The sequence below is a fragment of the Mytilus edulis genome, unplaced genomic scaffold (genome assembly GCF_963676685.1).
Source record: "Mytilus edulis unplaced genomic scaffold, xbMytEdul2.2 SCAFFOLD_1766, whole genome shotgun sequence".
Lineage (NCBI taxonomy): Eukaryota > Metazoa > Mollusca > Bivalvia > Mytilida > Mytilidae > Mytilus > Mytilus edulis.
Genome location: NW_027268917.1, coordinates 1 through 21,249, shown reverse-complemented (window position 1 = coordinate 21,249; position 21,249 = coordinate 1). Strand labels below are relative to the sequence as shown.

Here is a 21,249-nt window from a genome sequence, read left to right as displayed (position 1 = left end):
TTAATTACTGCTTTCACTTTGAATAAAGGAGATGTGGGTATTCTGGGGTACACAGCACTGAGTCAAAAACCACAAATACAATGAACATTAAAGATCTCAGGAACTTTTGTAATGTTAATTGCAAAGTTAATATGGAATATTTTATTAGTCCAGCAGTTTGAAAAGTTCATGGGTTAATAATTACATTTGATGTATGTTTCATTATAATACGTTATTTTGAGTGGCTACACTGCAATCTCACGTTATTCCTTAGTCAATTGCATTACACAATAGAATTTATCATTCATGATGACACGAGGTCCCACAATAAAGTGCACAGGTAAATTAAATAAAAACTTGATACAAATCGTGTTTTCATGATCCTAGCTAAAAAATGTAATTATAAGTATTGAATGCTTCTTTTTGTAACTTCATAGGGTTGTAAAAGCGTTGATCGTGTGCACATTTTAAGAATGAAGCGCTTCTGCGCTTCATACAAAATGTACTTCAGTCAACACTTTACACCCCAGTAAAGTTACAAAAAGAAGCATTCAATTCTTAATAGTTGAAGACATTCACATACAAGTTTGTCAATTACTGCTAGTAGTCTGTTGTTATTTATGTATTATTGTCATTTTATTTATTTTCTTTTGTTACATCTTCTGACATCGGACTCGGACTTCTCTTGAAACTGAATTTTAATGTGCGTATTGTTATGCCTTTACTTTTCTACATTGGCTAGAGGTATAGGGGGAGGGTTGAGATCTCATAAACATTTACAACCCGCCGCAATTTTGCGCCTGTCCCAAGTCAGGAGCCTCTGGCCTTTGTTAGTCTTGTATGATTTTTAATTTTTGTTTCTTGTGTATAATTCAGAGTTTAGTATGACGTCCATTATCACTGTACTAGTATACATATTTTTTAAGGGGCCAGCTGAAGGACGCCTACACATGCAGGAGTTTCTCGCTACATTGAAGACCCATTGGTGGCCTTCGGCTGTTGTCTGCTCTATGGTCGGGTTGTTGTCGCTTTGACACATTCCCCATTTCCTTTCTCAATTTTATTGTCAATGCAAAAGTAGTTTATAGGAATTTAGTCAATTTGGAGACAAAGGTTGTCAGAATGAAATGTTAAAAAAAATGAAAAACTTAGCCTAAAAAGGCCCTGAATAAATAAATGAAAAAAAAGATTTTCATTTACTTTTTTTAATCTTTAAGATTTTGGCAGAAGAATTGGTTGGACAGTTAGCCTCGCTTGAAAACAATAGCCATCCATATTACACACCAAAACACTTTATGGTATGTTATAAACTTATAGTACAGTTAACTTCACTTGAAAACAATAGCAATCCATATTGGATCTTATATTAAATGCTGTTAAAAAATCTTTTACAAATTTTAATATTTGACATTAAAGTGATCCATTTCTGATGACATGTGTAATCATCGCCAAATGTTAAGATAGGTAAGCCATTAGAATGCTAGAACTTTAGTTCATCCAGACTAAATGTTTAGATCTGTCTCCTCAGTAATTTTTCTGTTACTTAAATGTTTACACAGCTGCAGTGTATGTTTTCTTGCTTAAAACAGTTTTTTTTTATATAAAGAAGAAGTGTTTATGGTTTATCATTGATGGTTTCTGTCCCTTAAGCATCCATTTACTTTAATTTCAAAACCCTTCCTCCCTTTTTCCTGCTTATGTGCCTTTAAAAAAATATTGATAAAAGTAAGGTATGTTTCATATGCCCTTTTTGGTTTTAAATATGGAAAGAATACCCCTTGTTCATGCTTTTGTAACTTTTAAATGTTCCTATGTAAAGATTTCTGAATAGGTTTGTCTGTACAGATGAACATTTACTAGACCTTTGAAACTTTCTTTTGTTGCACCCATTTAAGCGCTAAGCAAAACTGTAGGTTCTTGTTTCATATTCATGTTTAGTGACTTATCATTAAATGAAAACTGAATTCATGTACATTCTGTTTCAATTGCAAAGATATGATGGGGCCAAATTTTTTGAAGTCTTATATACGATAAATGTAACTGTTAAACTTTGATACAATTCAATTATACCATTGTAGAAAGAATTTGGCCTTTAGTTTCTCTTATTATCCCATATCAGGTATATGTTATTCACTGTCTGTGATTTCAGATGTGAAAATAGTTAATTACAGTAATGTTTTTTTTATTATAGAAATTCATTAACCTCTGCAACTATTTTTGTGAAAAATTGTTATACTAGTATTTTTCATTCTATATATAGACACAGTTTGGTTATGACAGATGGCAGAGGAAAGAATTCATTCACATTGCAGAACTGATGAGAAAATTCTGGCATGTTGCCCATCCACATAAACGTAACAACCATATACAGTTTCTGCAGACTGTTCATGATGATTATGTAGAACTCATGGAGAAATTATTGAGGTCAGCTAATTTTTCTTTTTAGAATTGTATAATAATGATAAATTTCATCAACAAATTTTGGTTTTAACCTTAGTCTGGAGAAATGAAATAAAAGAAAGTAATTTTGAAATCTTCAGTTTATCATTTGCTGTAAATATCTTTTTTTAGGATATTTTATAAATTTCCCTAAATCTTACTCTTGGAATTGGAAGAGCTAAAAAAAATAATGCATATTTTTCTTTAAAATATTTTAGCAGTTAAAACATGATATTAGATCCACATTAACTCATATATGATTAATTCTTGTTTTGTTCTCTTGTGAACAAATTCTTTTCCCCCCCTGTTCCAAAATTAGTTGTACAAATGTAATATTGTTCACCCACAATAATGAGATGTGACTGCGTAATTAATCAATTAAGTTAAGAATTGAATACTTCTCTTTGTTGTTTGAAAGGGGTGTAAAAGCATTTTACAACTCTATAAAATTACAAAAAGAAGCTTTCAATTCATACAATTATATTTTTTGAGCTACAACCATGAAATTACTTGCTTCATCAAATTTATCGTTTGTTTTGCCTTACATTGTCTTGGAAAGCAAGTGCTGTCTGGACTGTTCATTTTTTTCCCCCTGAAAATGAATCTAATTTTAACTGCATATTGATTGGTGTCAGCCGATCAAATGTATGGATTCTTATGAAACACATATATGTAATGCAATTATAAGTAAATAATTTTTAAATATTCACATCTTATTTGAAATGAATATGCTTTTTAAGAATGGATATTTTATGTGTTTTGACATTTGCATAGGTTATTTGAAGAGTGAACCTTCACTCACAAATATTGGTAGAAAGGATATATAGGTGGCATCTTTTTCATTGGATTTTGTTAATTTTAAGTTATTTTGATATATATAGAAATTTGATATAAAAGAAAAAAAAATGTTTGAAGGTATGTAGACTTTAAAATCAAAGAAAATTTGACTTAAATTGCATTTGCTAGATTTTAAGCTTTGATACATATTGTTTGTATATGTGAAACCTGTTCCTATTTTAGGTATGAATCAGCCTATAGACAAGCTGACAATACACAAACCACACTATTGTCATCAGCATCGATCAGACTTTTGAAAGAATTTGGATTACGATATGGAGTAGTAAGTATTATATAATTGTATTTTCCCGTAAAATGCTTACATTCTAACGTCATTGTTCTATGACGTCGGGTATCTCATTCATAAAAAAGCATATGACGTGGGAGTACAATCGGAACAGCACTGGCAATATATTCATATTTTACCACGGGTGTGTACTCAAAGCGTTTTGAAGGACGTCATGTTAGAATAAGGTACTAAAATTTCAGAAATTATTATGAGGATTTTATTGATGAAAATGAGTGAGTATCACAATAATAAGAACTCACATTTTGATATCAGATACATATATCTGTATGCAGATTTTCCTGAATTTGCAATTATTAATCTCACATTTTCTCAAATAGTTATTAAATGATAATTTCTTACCAGATCAAAAGAGATATGGTTCTGTTACTTGAATGCAGTCACTTTTAAAATAAAGAAAAAAATGGGTAAAAAATGAATTTATGTAATTTACAATTAATTTAACAGCATACAGTATCTTGGTAATGCCAATTAAACAACGATCTTATCATAAGTCTACCATTTTTGCTAGATTTTATTTAAATGAACTTTTCCTACTCTATGCAAATGACCATATAAAGACATGTTAATACTGCCTATGAATAATAGCTGAGGTATAAAAAGATGTTTACTCAACTCTTGTCTTTTTCTGTAAAAAAGTGACAATTATGAAATACATTTTTACAAATTTTGTCAAATACATGTTGAATACTTATTAAGATAAATTGTAACAAATTAAGAAATAATTGATGAAAGCTATACTTTATTGGTTGTTTTAACATGGGTAGCCATTATATTCGTGATTATTTTTGCTCCGAGCGATAAAGTATAGCTTGCATCAATTATTTCGATTCTGATAGGACAATTAATGTAATTTCATGTCCGATGTACATAAGTATAGATCGTTTGTGTAGGCTCTTCCATAAACCTCCCATTTTTGTTTGCAAAGAAGCAAACGACTGACACTGTTATTTTTAAGAGGGAGGAGTTTGAACAGCCAACATGAAGGGTTGTCGTATCTAGGTCAAATATGTCAATTTTGGAATGCAACACATTACAGTCATGATAAATGAATTAGTAACAACATGTGCATCATTTAAGAGTTTGGAAGTGTTTTAAGTTAATGAAATATATTAAATGCATGCCAATTTCATAAAATTCATTATTCTGCAGAAGTCAATATACGCATGTGCAAACAAAACTTACTGGATTTAGAGCACGGGTTTGTTCACAAAGCAAAAGAAGCACTTCATATTAGAATTGCTTATAATATTGTACATATTGTGTACTTTATATATTAATTTATGATTTAAGTTAAGTTAAAATAGAAGGGATCGTAGACATCCTTAGAAATTTAGATAAAATCATAATAAACCAATTTTAAGTTCAAACATTATTATGTGTTTGTTAAAAAATGACAAAATTTGTATAGGGAGAGTTGTACAGAAGAATAGATATGAGAAGATGTGGTATGAATGCAAATGAGAAAACTCTCCATCCAATCACAATTTGTAAAAGAAAACCATTATAGGTCAAAGTACGGTCTTCAACACGGTGCCTTGGCTCACACTAAACAGAAAGCTGTAAAGGGCCCCAAAATTGACTGGTGTAAAACCATACAAACAGAAAAACCAACTGTCTAATATATATAAAAAAAATCTTACATATATATTAAAAAATCTTATAAACCACATCAACAATGACAACCACTGAACATCAGGTTCCTGACTTAGGACAGGTGCAAACAAATGCAGTGGATTTAATTGTTTTAATTGGTACCAACCTTCACCCTTACCTGAAACAATAGTGTAACATCACAACATAGTCACACTATAAAATATCAATTGAAATAGCTTTACTTTTCGGCTGTTGTCTGCTCTTTGGTCGAGTTGTTGTCTCTTTGACTAATTCCCCATTTCCATTCTCAACTTTATACACTGAATGAATAAATACTTGGATTACTTTTCATGATCAATTTTACAGGGAGAGTTGTACAGAAGAGTAGTCTACCTAAGATACCTGGTCTCAAACTTTGATCCTTCTGTGTGGTTGATTCAGCATTGTATATTTGGAGTGATTTTCGTTTTAGAAATTCTACCAAACCGTGAAGACATGGTCAGGAAAGAGGTAAGAACCATTTATTGGGTTTTTTTTGGTACATGAAAGGAGATTTAGACAAAAATGTTATACATTAATTGGGTATTTTGGTACAAATAGTAGATTTATACAAAAATGTGTTACAATTATTGGGTATTTTGGTACAAGAAAGTATATTTAGACAATGTGTCACATTGTGTCATATAAAATTGTAAAGATATTACATACAAAAATCAAACTGTATGTTTTCTACTACATGTTCCGCGAAAATACTGCATGTATTAAAATCAAGCAAACCCATTATACTTTAAGTTCAATTTTTTTCTTTTTAGATAAGTTTCATAAAGAATGCTAAATTTAAGCTTGCAAAGCCAAAGATGTTTGAAGAAATAAAAGTCGTTAAACAGAAATTGGGCTAAGAAAATAGCACAAACTGTTTAAGGGCATTCATTTTAGAGAGTTAGAATGTTAGCTCTGTAAATGTAAAACAAAATTGACATTTTTTATAAAAATGAATGATAATCCATTGCATGTTCACCATTACTTATTTTTAAAGTTAATTAATGACAAAATTAAGATGATAAAATATTATTCATAATGAAGACATAATAATAGAACAATAGAATAAAAGAAAATATACAAAAAAGCCCTATAAATCACATAATTAACTTCCATTCATCTTCTTTCTCTATATAAAATCAATTGAAGAAAACTACAAAGAAGTATATAAAGGTGTTTAAGTAATCAATTATTGATTTATGTTTCCTTGTTCTAAGTTGGTAGCAGACTGCAAAACACTAGTAACAGATGTTTTAAAGGTTTGACATATTTTCCCCAAACCACAGTAGACAATAATAAGTGTAATAAGAATCTATTATAATCTGAATATAAATCAGAATCATTAGTAATTATATACTAAATATGTTGTTATTCCATTTCATATCCTTTTGATATTGTGATTGCCACTGCGGTCAAATTGGATATGTTATTTGTGGGAGAAGTGAATCAAATTAGTTATTTTTTCTCATAAATACTGTTGGTTTAGAGCATTAAGATGCTGAAAATACTGTTAAGAATAATTTTTGAAGATTCTTTTGTTTATAAAAGTTACTGGTAAATACTTTTCACAATAAAATTATAGATCGAGGGGCAACTTGAGGCATAGTATAGGCACTGTCAAACCTGTTAATTTATTAATTGTGTACAGTATTTATTTTCATATTAATCTGATTGCCTCATAAAAAAGATTGGCTATTATCTAGTTCTATGAATATATTTATTACTATTGATGTTTTATTTTTTAAAGGCAGCTTGAGTAAAGTTGAAATAGTGCAATGTTCTTGTTGTCACCATAAAAACAAAAATAATTTTTAACAGAATATTTTTGTTTCTTTTCTTTTATACATTTGTGTTGAAAAAGCAAGACATAGAAATCCTACATTCCATCAGCAGTGTCTGCCGTGTCTGCATCCCCAAATATTGACTCTGTGGTTAAAGTTTTTGAAATTTTAATAACTTTCTGAAACTAGCCTGGATTTCTACCAAACTTGGACAGAAGCTTGTTTATGATCATAAGAAGATTTTGTAAAAAAAAAATTCCTGTTTATCTGTATTTTACTTATAAATGGACTTAGTTTTTTCTGGCTGTCAATATTACATTCACTCTGTGGTTAAAGTTTTTAAAATTTAAAAAAATACTTAACTATCCTGGATTTCTACCAAACTTGGTTAGAAGCTTGTCTATGATCAAATGCTAGTATCCTGTTTTTCCTTATGCTACTTATATATGGACTTAGTTTTTCTACCTTTATCATTACATACAATCTGCAGTTCCAAAAACATTTAAAGCTTCTTAAAGTAGGCAATCCTTACAAATTTTTATGAGTGATTATAAGTGAGAATGAATTTTTATACAAAAACTTACATGAATTAAAAGTTACATATCTTTTCAGTTGGAAATTCTATGTGACAGTATCAAGAAGTTACAAAGCAAAGCACTGACTACCTTATCTAACATGAAGAGTGTTTTCCCTGATAATAAGCCTTCAAATGGTATTGGTTAGTATTATGTTGTATTAAAATATTACTTTACTGATTAGTAGTATAGCAATGTAGTTATTTCTTACATCCTGAAATGACTTCGAAATTCTATATATGAATTAGTCTTATTTATCAACATAGTGAGAAGTGCTGGTTTCCATCAAGAAATCTATTCCTATTAGGTTTTTTTGGAAAGATTAGAACTTGTTCTAAATCTTTACTAAGGCACTGGCCTCCCTAACAACACGACAGGTTAGCTACTGTTACTAACTGTATTCACACTGGAATATAGTTCCCTATCTTTCTCATGTATGTGCACACAATATACAAACTGAAAGAAATTGGTATATTATTGGAGCATTTCATTTAAGAATGTATGTCATTTAGGTGTGTTGATGTGCAGGCTTTTTTTTTTTTAAAACATTTTGATTAGGTAATTGGGTATTGATACAATACTAATATGAATCCACATTTCAACAAAATAAGTTTTTTTAATTTGTTTACATTGAAAAAGTACATTTTCAATGCCCTGTGTTGAAAAATATTTTAAAAATTGATCAAAAGGCACACGTACAGCAACATTTAATCTTCAATGTCATATAACCTCTGTTTCAACTTACAAAATGCCCCAAAACAACATTTTTAGACTATTTTTGTTGACACTTTAAAGCTGTTGGTCTAGATTTTATGTCTTACAAGGATTGTTGGTAACATTTACTAGAAGAATTTTTTATTTGCAATTTTTTGTTTTTTTGAAACATGTTGATAACAAGCAACATTATTTCGATAAGATATAAACTGCAGTTTAGATAAAATTGTGCAAATTAAGAGACCCATATTATGTAATGTGAACTCATTTTATCCTCATACTGGAAAAGCACATTTCTTTCTAAAACCTGCTGTTAATGCAATTTTCAGCAATAGTGCTTTATTAATGTTCATTTTTCCCCACCATACCTTAATATGAAATTATTCAAACTACTCTTCTTTGTGGATTCAGTATTATTCGTTGGATACCAATTTTCTTGGACTTCATGGTTACAGGTGAACCAAATTTTGTATATGCTTGTATGCAGATGGCAAAACAACGAAATTAAATATCCACGAACATGTAAGATTACCTCAATCCACGAAAAATTGGTATCCATGAAAATAAATGAGTCAACAGTAATTTATTTTTATAAATCTCTAAATTTATTAAATGAATTCCACCAACACAATTTCACTTTTCTAATAATTTTCCTGCATTGCAAATAAAGTGAGCAATATCAGTATGTCTCCATCCTCTTGTAAAATAAGTGATGGTCTTCGGTTAAATTCTAAAAAAAAAGAGACATTCTACAAATTACATGGCCACACTCTCGAAACTGTACCAACCAGCAAATATTTAGGAGTAAATTTCAGTGAGGACCTACAATGGAAACATCATGTTGACGTTACTGCCAAAAAAGCATCCAAATCCATCGGATTCCTTAGGCGTAACCTTCGAGAATGCAGCAAGAATGTAAGAAATGCAGCCTATATCTCTCTGGTCAGACCAACACTAGAATATGCTAGTGCGGCATGGGACCCTCATACCACTGAGGACATTAACCGTTTAGAACAAGTGCAAAGGAGGGCCGCCAGGTTTGTAACCAACAACTACACTGATAAAACACCTGGATGTGTGACAACTATGGTCAAGACACTAGGATGGGAACCACTAGCTAACAGACGAAGCAACCATCGACTCGTCATGCTTTACAAGATCCAGCATGAGCTTGCGTCCAAACGATCGGCGTACTAGAGGCAAACAACGCCTATATCAACCACCAGCAAACAGAGAGTATATTAGTACTCATACTTTCCACGGACTATACAAGAGTGGAACCACCTTCCAACACCTACAACTGAAGCTCTGACAATAGAGGGGTTCCAGAGTGCACTAGCCAACAATAGTGCACCCAAGAGACCAACACCATAGACAGCAGCCAAGTGTACATAGTTTTAAATTGTATATATTCGGAACGTTTTATTTGTAAATAGTTACAGGAAAATTGCTGTCTCATTCTCCGTCTAGTGGACTTGTAACATTCTTTTAAGAATCCAGTCCTAAGCAAGGAAGAAGAAGAAGAAGAAAAAAATGTAATTTTTATCAGATTCATTTTCAATTTAACGACAGGCAGTACTGACAGTTTCCCATGATATCTGTTTCAAATACTTTTTACAGTGAAATTTTCCTTTGAATATATACCTGCAAGAAATAATCAGACACATGGTATCTTCTTGTTAGTATATGTGTTCATCTGTCTGTGTGTGTGTGTTGTCATGTTTTTGGTTTCCCCATGATAAAATACTGCTTAATAAATAATTTTTCAATAATAGATTTATTCAATATATCAACATTACATTTTAGATGTGCTGATAAGTCTGATGGATAAAACCTTGGAGGCACAAGTTCATTTGAAAATTCCAAAAGTTGAAATGCTTGATGATCTCATTGTACAATGTATAAAGGTAATTTAATCTTCTAATACAGACAATCTGACCGTGCCAGGGCTGTATAGTCAGTCAAGGTCATTAAAAAATTTAATCATACAGGCAATAAAATTTTAAAAAGAAAGAAGAAAAAAATAAAAAAGACAACTGTAATTATTTTCATTTGGTGTACATTTAAGTTTTTAAGGTGTATAATCTTCATAGTAAAATACTACCATTTCATATTAAAGTCAGTATTTTCATTTATCTAATTCTTCCAATTGAAACTGTTCCCGACTAGATACTTATTTTTTTTTTAATAATTAATGTGTGTTTGATCTCATTTCATCACTGGTCAATTTATGAAGTCAAATTTTGTTGCTTTCCTCTGAATTTCAAATTATGATTTGAAGAAAATATATATAAAGAACACATTTTTTTGCAGGTCATGGAAAAAGAAGGCTTAAATTGATTGTCTAAATATCAATTTCACATCTTCTTCTTTATAACATGTGTAAGAAAGTGTGATATGATATTTCTCCACTTTAGTGGGTTGAGTTTTTCGTACTGATATATCATATTTGTAAATTAAAGGTTTTTTATTGCTTCATGCAAAGCAAAACTTTGCTCCATTGCATTCATACTACATAATTTGTGTTTGTTTGTTTTATTGAAATTCAGTCAATTAGTAGCAATTGAAAACTCATACTTTACAGATCTGGATGGGCCTTATTGTTGATATGAGGGGAAACAAAATAGAAAATTCATCACAAAAATAATTTTTCTAATTTAAGGAAACCTTCCTGCCATCTTATGAGAAAATGAAGCTTGTTTGCAAAAACAGATTTGAAACAGGATAGAAATGGCTACCTTACTCCATCACTGGTAGGTAATGTTATAAAAAAAAATATCAAAGATACCATGTTTATAGTTTAGTAGACTTGTACTGTGTTCACACTATAAAAATCTGCACCGGGTCGAACCCGGGTTAGCTAACCTTAATTAATTACCCCAGTTCACACTTGATAAAAAATTAACCAGGTTTGGGATTTTACCTCTCAACAAAAATAGATATGTAAGCGCCTAATTTGTAATCGCATCTGTCCACAGGCACTGTACATATTTAACTCATTTTTACATTTTCCTTTACATCACAGATGTATTTTTTTCGAATTCTGAAATTTTTCTGAACTCCTTCATTTTATCCAAATTACACCCATTTCGCCCACAAAAAGCGACGGAAATCTTATAGGGTTCATCGCTTGTCATTATGCAACTTTTTAAATTAATAATAACAACATTGATAAAAAAAACTATAAAAAAACCTATATCCATCTTTTATCCGCTTACCCGGTATTTAATATGGGTTATATAATCATTTGTGACCCAGAAAATAAGATTACTGGACATCTGTCAAAATTTGACGTTATTCGATATATATGACTTCACGTAATAGCTACGTCACATTGAAGACTTATTTAAGCAAACGTCACTTTGCGTTCACATTTAGAAGTGAGGTAGTTAAACCCAGGTTTACCCCACATTAACTCCATCTCAAATGAGGGGTAATTTTAATCTGGTTAAGGTGTTCACACTACATAAATTTAACCTGGATTAACTAATTCGTGTCGAACCTGGTTTAAAAAGGCATAGTGTGAACAGGATACTAGAAGACTCATTTGTGCCACTGTAAACAAAACAGGTTGAAAACAAACTCAATTACAAATTTAAAAGCACTAGCATTGTAAAAACAAAAATTAAAAAAAAAAATGGGCCAAATCAGGCTTAGGCCATCAATGTTCTTAGGTTAAGAAATCTTTTATGTTTAAAAATGATTTTGACATTTTATTATTAAGTTATTTAAAAGTTTTTTACATTAAGCTTATATTTCTAGCTGCATTAAGTGATTTTTTTCCATCTACAGTTGAATATGGTAATTGGTAAAATTAGAGATGAAGTTAGCCATTACAGGACATATTATCAAGGGACATTTAGCAGGTAAAATTTAGCTTTTAAAATATATCTGATGTATACCTACAATGCTGAGTTAGATTTAACATATGCTAGCTCACAAAATAAAAATACCCACAAAAATTTTTCCCCTTCCCAGATACATATTTAGATTCAATCTGACAGATTTGTCCTTGCTCTTATATGTAGAACTTCCTTAGCCCTTTACCTGTTACAAATTACACTCCTTGTTGAACATTGTACAGTGAGTGGTTTTTTTTCTAACTCTGAATATTTTGCAATTTGTCAAATGCACACTGCTTTCTTATTCGTATAAAAAGTTGTCATGAAAATTGTTTGCATATTTTGTAATGTTGTCTTTACCAGATATTGTAATGTGACAGAACTGGCTGCACAAAGTCTTTACACACTGTTTATGGATGACTTACAACAGTTTTTTAAAGTTTATGATGCTCAGCCGGTGAGTACATGTAAAACATTTAATGTTCATTATATTTCTTAATTAGAAAAAATGAATACACCTCATACCAAATCCTCTTATCTTTATACATATAAGCAAAAAACCCCTCACAGATTTTCTGTGTTTCAAAATGGCAAAACTTCTCCAATGTTTTAGTGACATTTTCATTGGAGGAATCTGAACATACTTTTTTTTTATATCAACTCCTCCTACAAATCTTAACCCAGAGCCTTAATACTTTCTAAAAATATAAAGATAAGAAAATGTGGTATGATTGCCAATGAGACCATTCCCACCAGAGACCAAATAACATGGAAGTCAACAGCAATAGGTCACCGTACAGCCTTTAACAATGAGCAAAACCCTTACTGCATAATCAGCTGTAAAAGGCCCAGAAATAAAAAATTCAAACAAGAAAAATAGGACCTGATTTCTATACAAATAAATGTACGAAAAAGTATGATATACAACAACAAATGACAACCACAAAATAACAGGCTTATTACTTGGGACAGGCACATACAAAATGGTTAAACTAGAATGGTCATTATAACATTGAAGCTGTATAAATTATAGCAAATATGATAAAAAAAAGTAGTTAAGTTAAAATTTTGTATTTATAAATGTGGTGTAAGATGTGTTGGCCTGTTCTTACAAAATCCAAAATTTAAAGATGAATCCATAGTATTTCCATTAGAACAAATTTCAATGTTAATGATTGCAATATTCCGTACTTCTGTAAGAAGAGCAGTGTTGCTTCAAAACCATTGTGTTATCATTTAGCAATAAAACTTTCCTCAAGCAATAAATGAGTTATTGCATGTATATTGGAGAATATATCCCTTCATTTGTTGCTTTTGCAAGCGTGATCGATGTGATATTCTACTTCTGACAATACTCAGTCACTAATATTAGTATGTACATAAAACAAATGGTATTTAATGATAATAAATGAAGTTTTGGCTTTTTATTGCTTATAAATTCAAAGGATTTATTTTTTATTTACAGACGAGCAAGACAATAGATAGACAGCTGTTAGGATTGGGGTATAGACTACATGACCTTGACAATGACTGGAACCAGTATGTATCTGGACATCCAAGGTAATTAAATCATATAAAGTCATTGAACCAGTATGTATCTGGACATCCAAGGTAATTAAACCATATAAAGTCATTGAACCAGTATGTACCTGGACATCCAAGGTAATTAAACCATATAAAGTCATTGAACCAGTATGTACCTGGACATCCAAGGTAATTAAACCATATAAAGTCATTGAACCAGTATGTACCTGGACATCCAAGGTAATTAAACCATATAAAGTCATTGAACCAGTATGTATCTGGACATCCAAGGTAATTAAACCATATAAAGTCATTGAACCAGTATGTATCTGGACATCCAAGGTAATTAAACCATATAAAGTCATTGAACCAGTATGTATCTGGACATCCAAGGTAATTAAACCATATAAAGTCATTGAACCAGTATGTATCTGGACATCCAAGGTAATTAAACCATATAAAGTCATTGAACCAGTATGTACCTGGACATCCAAGGTAATTAAACCATATAAAGTCATTGAACCAGTATGTATCTGGACATCCAAGGTAATTAAACCATATAAAGTCATTGAACCAGTATGTACCTGGACATCCAAGGTTACCATATAAAGTCATTGGGTGCTGCCAAATATTATTGCGAACCCTATCATAGTCCCATCAAATAAACTATACAGAGAACAATACCTGTTGTATTTGTTCAATGGGACAATAGAACTTACAAAAGTTTAAATGGACAGGTAACTTGCAGGTGAATCTATGGAAAACTATGATAGGGTTCGCAATAATGACATCTTTTTTTATTGTTTTTTTACTTTAAGGTGTAATACCACCATTAATTTTCCCCTATTAGTCTTTGTTAAATTTGCACTTTTCAAAAACATGTGCAGAATTTATCCTTGTTTCAAATAAAGAAATACTTGGCATGAGTAAAGTTTTATCCTGTCCAGTTCTATAGAAAAAAATTCACATAACATTTCATTGCATATAAGAAAATAACCATCATTGGAAGTTAACCAATCAAATTTCTCCCCTTATTTTATCTGTGTACAAGGTTTAGTCACCATGTAACCTCAAGATTACAAAATTTTCTATAGAAATCCCAAATAAAAAATAATGGTGTTTTGAAATACCCAAGACATATGTTTATGACACAGAAATGGTTTTACTGCAATAAAATGAAGAATTAATTACCTACAACTGTCAAATTCAAGGGAATATTTTTTTCGACCTACTTTCGTATACAACCGGATGTGACATACCATGATTTGGTGGTATTACACCTTAATAACAGTTTTGATTGAATTCAATTATAGTTATATATATATATATATGAGATTTCTAAGAAACACTGTTATAATATCATTAGGATTGTCAACAAAAAGGAAAAAGTCATACATAGAAATCATGTGCAACATGAAAAATCAATGAGATAAAAATAACGGAAATATATATTTTAAATATATTTAGATAGGGACAAGACCTATCAGTAGATAAGTATATGGATTGTAGTTCAGCTTATTTCATTAAATTACTAATGAAAGGCATTGCCTATAATATTGTTATAGGTTTTATATGTTATTATGTTTTTAATATGAAAAAAGGATTGAAAAAGAAAATAACAAAACATTTACTCTTTCATACTTTTATCTCTTATTTAACTGTATAACATGCTATAATTTTGTGGAAAAAAAGAATTGAAAATGCAGGATTTTTATATTTTAGCTCTTATCTATGGAGAGAATTTTTCTACAAACAGTCACTTCACTGGCTAAGTATATTGAAGACACTCACACAACAGAGTGTACTGCTAGCAGTAGGATTAGATCGTGTAAGTAAACTTTTTTATATTCTAGGCAAACTGGAAAATTCAGATGATTTCTGGTTTTTATTATCATAACCAACACTGAAAAACTTGATTTATTGATATTTTGTCTATTCTTATAATTTAGGAAAGATAATGTGTATAGGCTCAAGAATGACATTTAAATCTGGTCTCACAGGAATTCAAGACTGGATAACTTTTAAATGTCAGTTTGTGCCTTATTTCTATTGAATTTTGAATGAGACCTTCTCCTCGCCCTCAATTCTGTGACAATAGTTGGTCTCTTTTTCAGTTTACTACCCAGTGCTTTGATGATATTGGATCAACATACCAAGTATCATTAAGTTCTGTATCCAGTCCCAGAGACAGAACAATGTCTTTAAAATCAATAACACCATCCATCAACAGTGCATTCAGTGGACTAGTATCATCTAACTCTACGCCAGTTTACAGTAATATTGTAGGTATAATTAAAATAATTATAGTTTTTAAAGTGATAATGCTTTATATTTTAATAAAACTTGTAAGTTGAAATTAAATTCTATTACATTAATATATGTTTTTATCTCAATTTTTAGCAACATAGCAAATTATTTTAATTTTGATCATTAATTTCTTGCCATATAAGAATAAGAGATTAAATGAATAATATATCATGATTTTAGGAAAAAAGATTGAAGTATGGGAAATTGAATTTAATTTTTGTGAACAACTGATATGAAAATATAAACTTTTAAAGGTGATTTTTGCATTAAATGTCACATATAGGTGGCTTACAAAAAAAATCAACCTTTTAAATTCATAGTGCATAATACACTTTCTAATTGAATAATTCAATTTTTTACCTCTGTTAGTATTTAACTTTAAGGTAGCTAAAACCATATCTTGAATTTTTCAGTTAATTGAATTTTAGGTATTTTGGGAGGACAAAAAGTATAAACATAACTTATACAAAATTTAAATTTTATAACAAACAATTATAGATAAAAGTAAAAAAATGGTTTAGTATTTATATTTGTGGGGCTTTCCCCCTAACTCTTACCTAGGGTTAATTGTTCACCTACCTCTGTTCTATGTTTTTACTTCAGTGGAGCCATCCTGGTGACATATCACAATCAAATGTCCAAACATCAGCTTTCAAACCCAAAACTTCTGAATCAATAAAGACAACCACCTCATTCAATCATAGATATAACCCAGAGACAAGATCACTTGATGGAACAGAGGACACTGAAGGTCATTTGATAGAAGAAGCAGAGGCTGTCACATTCAGTTCCCTTAGGTCATGCAGTTCACTTCCAGATAACCTTAGTAAAAGTTATGATCATTATCTGAACGTTCCTCGAAAAGTGCTCAGTCTTTCCCGTCAAATTGACACCAATCAGAATAGACAGTCTGATGAAAATCAAAAGAATGAAGAGAGAAGAAGAACTTTGGCTGAAAAGATAATGTATGAGATTTCTCCCATGGAGGATTATAGACGGGAACATGACAGTGAAGAAAAAGAAATTACTATTATATTGGATAAAAAGAAAGAGAAAGATATTAATCCAATTAAAAAAGGACATGAAATTGAAATTCTTGACAGATCAAGCAGTATAGAAAATAGTGATAAAGCAGATACTGCTAAAAAAGTTGTGAGTGTTGAACATTATTTCAAAACAGACAATTTTGAAAATGATTTCAAAAGAGGTGATGGTAGAAAAGAGAGTGTTGAACATGACAATAAAATAGACAACTTTGAAACAACCGTCAAAATAGATGATGTTACAAAAATAGAATGTGTGGAAAAGGATAACGGAATAGACAATGAAAGTGATGTAAATGATAACAACACACACAATGCTGAAAGAGAGAGAAAGCAGATGACGTTGAAAATGACATCAATGAAGATGATGTTGAAATGGATCATACTGATTCAGATCATTCAGATCATTCAGATGAATTCAGCTTCCCTCCATTGTCTGAAATTGCTCAAACTGATGACCAACCTAGTCTTTATCAAGATCCTGTAAAAACTGTGATAAAAAATGTTGTACATGAGGAACCACGACCTATTAAAACCGTACCTCTGGTTCCATATTCAGATTCAGATCAAAGTGAAACTGTTGGGAACATAAAAACTGCCAGTCCAAAACTTATTAAGCCAATTGCTCATAAACTTAAAGCAGAACCAGCTGTAAGGTCAATATCATCTTGTAGCAATGCAAGTTCAAAGGTGAAGAAAACAGCTGTACTACCTGTATCAGGTTCAGTTCTGGATATAGTTGTCATTTTACAAAGATTAGTGGAATTCAGTCAAACATTATGTCAGTCATTTGTGCAGAGTGTGTGGACTGTAGGGACATACCAAATGGCTTCCATTTCGTCTTTTGAAATGAAGAGGAAATTACATGAAACAAATATAAAGGTACAGTGATTCATATAAATATGCATGAATAGTTTAGATGCCATCCATTCATCTTTTTTTGTTTGAGGATGGTCAAATTTTCTTTAAAATTAAAAATGGTTTGGTTCAAAATGTCTAGTAAAAAAGTAAATTTAAAAAGATAATTATTCCAGAAGTAAAGTGAAAAAAGGTTACCGGTAGTTTCAATAGTAAAAATGTTAGGGAGAGGGGTAAATAGATACAGCAAATGAGTTTTAAAAAAGTCTTATTCCTGTATAACATTGAAAAAAAAAAAATGACTTTGAGTATGAGGATTTGTTGGTTCATAAAAAAGACTAAACTTTCCCTATGCAAAAGTTTAAAAGACAAATGTTTGGTATTTGATGAAGATTTTTTTTATCATAAATGATATGAACTTTGCTAGTTATTTATTTTCAATTTTCAATTATAATATTAATTGATAACAAATTGTTGTCCTAAAATAGGTTGACTAGATGCTTTTAACATTTACTTTTTTTTTTAATAGATAACATTATTTTTCGTTAAATACTTTTAATATGCTATAAAACGTGTATGGATTAATATTTGTTTTGTAGATGATGAACAACATTCTCCACTTGTATGCAAATAACATTTTATGTTTTGACTTGTGTGGAACTACAAATAGTGAGGCAAGGAAGTTGACTGGTTCCTTGGTAAGTATCTTTTCTCTCCAGTTACCAGTTAATTAAAAGCCAATAGAAATTAGGGGGGAAAAATACATGTTATTACAAACTAACATGAAACATTCATTACCACAACATTTTCTTTCCAACTTGCATCTTCTTAGTTCTAAAGTTTGAATTATCAAGCTTTGACTAACGTCTCTATTAAACCTATTTGAGCTATGACAATATCGCCAGTCTTTTGTTGTAGTATATCATATTATTCTGGTATCACTGTAGTTGAACAAAGGTATCCAGAAAAACGTATTAATTTACATTACATTGCGTTGTACATTTTTTGAGGAAGCACACACAAGTTATATTACAACCTTATCATGAGCGGTACAGCCAACAGGTTAACATCAGAGAGAATCCAGTTTGTCATTTATAATTTTAATAAATTGGCACAATTCAGTGATTGTCAATTAAAGGGATCAAGTGATTTATTAATATTTTTTTTATATATCAAAAGTAGGAATATATGGCATCCATCTTGTGAGTTTGTCTGCTTGCACATACCAAACTTTTAATTATAAGTGGGGGATGCTTAGCACAACACGATGTGCATTCTTGTTTATTTTCCATCCTATTTGAATCAGATATTTCCTTTAGATTTCTTTTAATGATAGTATTCAGGAACAAAAAGTACATTGCCAATCTTGCATGTCTTGTTATTTCTATGCTAAATAGAGCTTAAGTGGCTGAAGAATTGAACTTTTCAGCAGGTACTGTGGTTTCATTTATTTTCATGTGAACCAATTTTTGTGGATTATGGAAAAACTGTATTTTCTTGGATACCTGATTTAGTGTTTTTACAAAATTTTGCTTATAATAAGCCTATTGAAAATTTGTACTCTATTGAACATTTTTATTTGTGGTTCACCTATACCCAGGAAATTCCCAATTGGTATCCCACTATCCACGAATAAAAATGAATCTACAATATCATCAAATAGGAGATAATTGTATAGTACTTTAAGCTCAGACATCATCAATTGGTGATTTGATGGTCTCAAATTGAGTTAACTCATTAGCTGAGTCAGTAAACTGGTATTTGCAATCATCAAAACACCAATTGATGCCGTCTGAGCTTGAAATACAATATTGTTATCACCATTCTAATGAGACTGACAGAAAACAACATAAATTCATACATTTAAAATTTGTTATACGTCTTCTGTACTTGCTGGTACGTTTTCATAGCATCAAATATGAATTGATACCATGAAAATTGTTGAACGTTATCTAATCAAAATGAATGTTTACAAACAATGTTGCATTACAATGGATTATGGTTTGATTAAAAACAAGGTTCAGAGTTAGTTTCTGTACACAAATGTATTTGTTTTATAATTTTAGATAATGGATGACTTGCAGACGATGAAATCAAAAAGCATGATCTGGGGATGTCGTCATAATTTGTCTGGACAGAAAGATTGCTTCCATTATCTAAAGAGTAAAGCAGAGTTGTTGAGTGATCGATATGAACCTGTTACTAAGGATGTAAGACATTTATTTAATTTTAAGATCTAAATGAGATGACAAATAGAATATTTGAATAACACATATATTTATGAGTATTTGTGAAAAAAAGATAATAAGAAGATAAACTTATTTCTAAATAAGAGCCTGACAATAATAGTTGTAATCAGTGATTTTGTCTGTGCTGAAAAATAATTTTCAAAATGACAAAAGTATTTTGCTGATTTATATGGGTCAATAGTCGCAATTGTTTCTATATAGGTAATGGTAATGTTTTCTTCTGTTGCTAAGTCCATATCTTTAACATGGATATGTATGATGGCTTGTATCGAATCTGAGACATTTTCACATATGTGGTTAAATTTTTCGGGGGTACAAAAGTGAGATACTTTTTCTGTAAATTAGCAAAGCCCTAAAATCCTTTTGTGATGGGGCTCCTCATGGAAAAAAATCCTTTTTTAACAAAATCAGTTCTCTAAAAAATTTAGTACTTTGAACACATTTAATAGCTCCATAGTTTTTACACATTTATGAATGAATGAATGAATTTTTTATTTCTCATAAACTACAAATTACATAGTTACAGAGAATATATAAACAATTACATTAAATATTGAAGCACATGTGAACAAAACAAACATAAACATTAAATTACAAACTAACCAGGAGGAGTGACCCCTCACATTTATAATTTTTATAAATCTACAAAGTTTTTCAAGAACAATATAATTATTAGAGCTCATTAATTGTTGATATTTATAAATATTTGGACGAAGAGTACAATAGTATGGTAACAACCTCTTTCTTTCTTGAGTTAGAGCATTACATGACATAACATAATGATATTCATCACCTACGTCTCTTGATTCGCAAAGATGGCACAACCTATTCATTTCTTGATATGTTATTCCACCTTCCCGTCTCGATAGGTAATCGGTGACTTCCACATCTAAATTTACACAATAAAAATTGATTTTATGTTCCTCTTCTTTCTAAATCAACACGAAGCTCAGTCACTTGTTTATCATAGATTTTTTGTTTACACACAACTTTTAGTTCTTCATTTTGAGGCGCATGAGGTATCCACATGTGAAAAACTGCTGATTGTTGACTTTTCTTTAAACTTTATTGCTGCCAAACAGAACCGTGGACGAGCTAAATAACAAGGTCCAAATTATTGTTATAGAGTAAAATTCTTGATTTCTGAAATAAGCTTGTC

General features: G+C 30.6%; 2 protein-coding genes across 2 annotated transcripts; both read left to right on the top strand.

The window, feature by feature from the left end:
• The first annotated feature begins 769 nt into the window (after window positions 1-769).
• LOC139509078 (uncharacterized) lies at window positions 770-12,565 on the top strand. The gene is made up of 9 exons (XM_071296069.1): window positions 770-1,277; window positions 2,240-2,403; window positions 3,439-3,538; window positions 5,525-5,668; window positions 7,591-7,696; window positions 10,074-10,174; window positions 10,930-11,020; window positions 12,060-12,133; window positions 12,473-12,565. Exons 1-7 carry the CDS (start codon window positions 1,275-1,277, stop codon window positions 10,993-10,995), a joined length of 684 nt encoding a protein of 227 aa, XP_071152170.1. The 5' UTR covers window positions 770-1,274; the 3' UTR covers window positions 10,996-11,020; window positions 12,060-12,133; window positions 12,473-12,565.
• LOC139509077 (uncharacterized) lies at window positions 12,066-20,045 on the top strand. Its single transcript, XM_071296068.1, has 8 exons — window positions 12,066-12,133; window positions 12,473-12,566; window positions 13,575-13,669; window positions 15,356-15,461; window positions 15,748-15,915; window positions 16,544-17,865; window positions 18,441-18,539; window positions 19,908-20,045. Exons 1-6 carry the CDS (start codon window positions 12,066-12,068, stop codon window positions 17,468-17,470), a joined length of 1,458 nt encoding a protein of 485 aa, XP_071152169.1. The 3' UTR covers window positions 17,471-17,865; window positions 18,441-18,539; window positions 19,908-20,045.
• Window positions 20,046-21,249: the final 1,204 nt, after the last annotated feature.

Excerpts from the sequence above, each read along its gene's own strand:
- LOC139509078 (XM_071296069.1), top strand. Across the intron at positions 2,404-3,438 it reads CTCATGGAGAAATTATTGAG|GTATGAATCAGCCTATAGAC; the intron begins GTCAGCTAATTT and ends TTCCTATTTTAG. Across the intron at positions 10,175-10,929 it reads TCATTGTACAATGTATAAAG|GAAACCTTCCTGCCATCTTA; the intron begins GTAATTTAATCT and ends TTCTAATTTAAG.
- LOC139509077 (XM_071296068.1), top strand. The coding sequence starts at position 12,066 with ATGGTAATTGGTAAAATTAGAGATGAAGTTAGCCATTACAGGACATAT. Across the intron at positions 13,670-15,355 it reads TATGTATCTGGACATCCAAG|CTCTTATCTATGGAGAGAAT; the intron begins GTAATTAAATCA and ends TTTATATTTTAG. Across the intron at positions 15,916-16,543 it reads CGCCAGTTTACAGTAATATT|TGGAGCCATCCTGGTGACAT; the intron begins GTAGGTATAATT and ends TTTTTACTTCAG.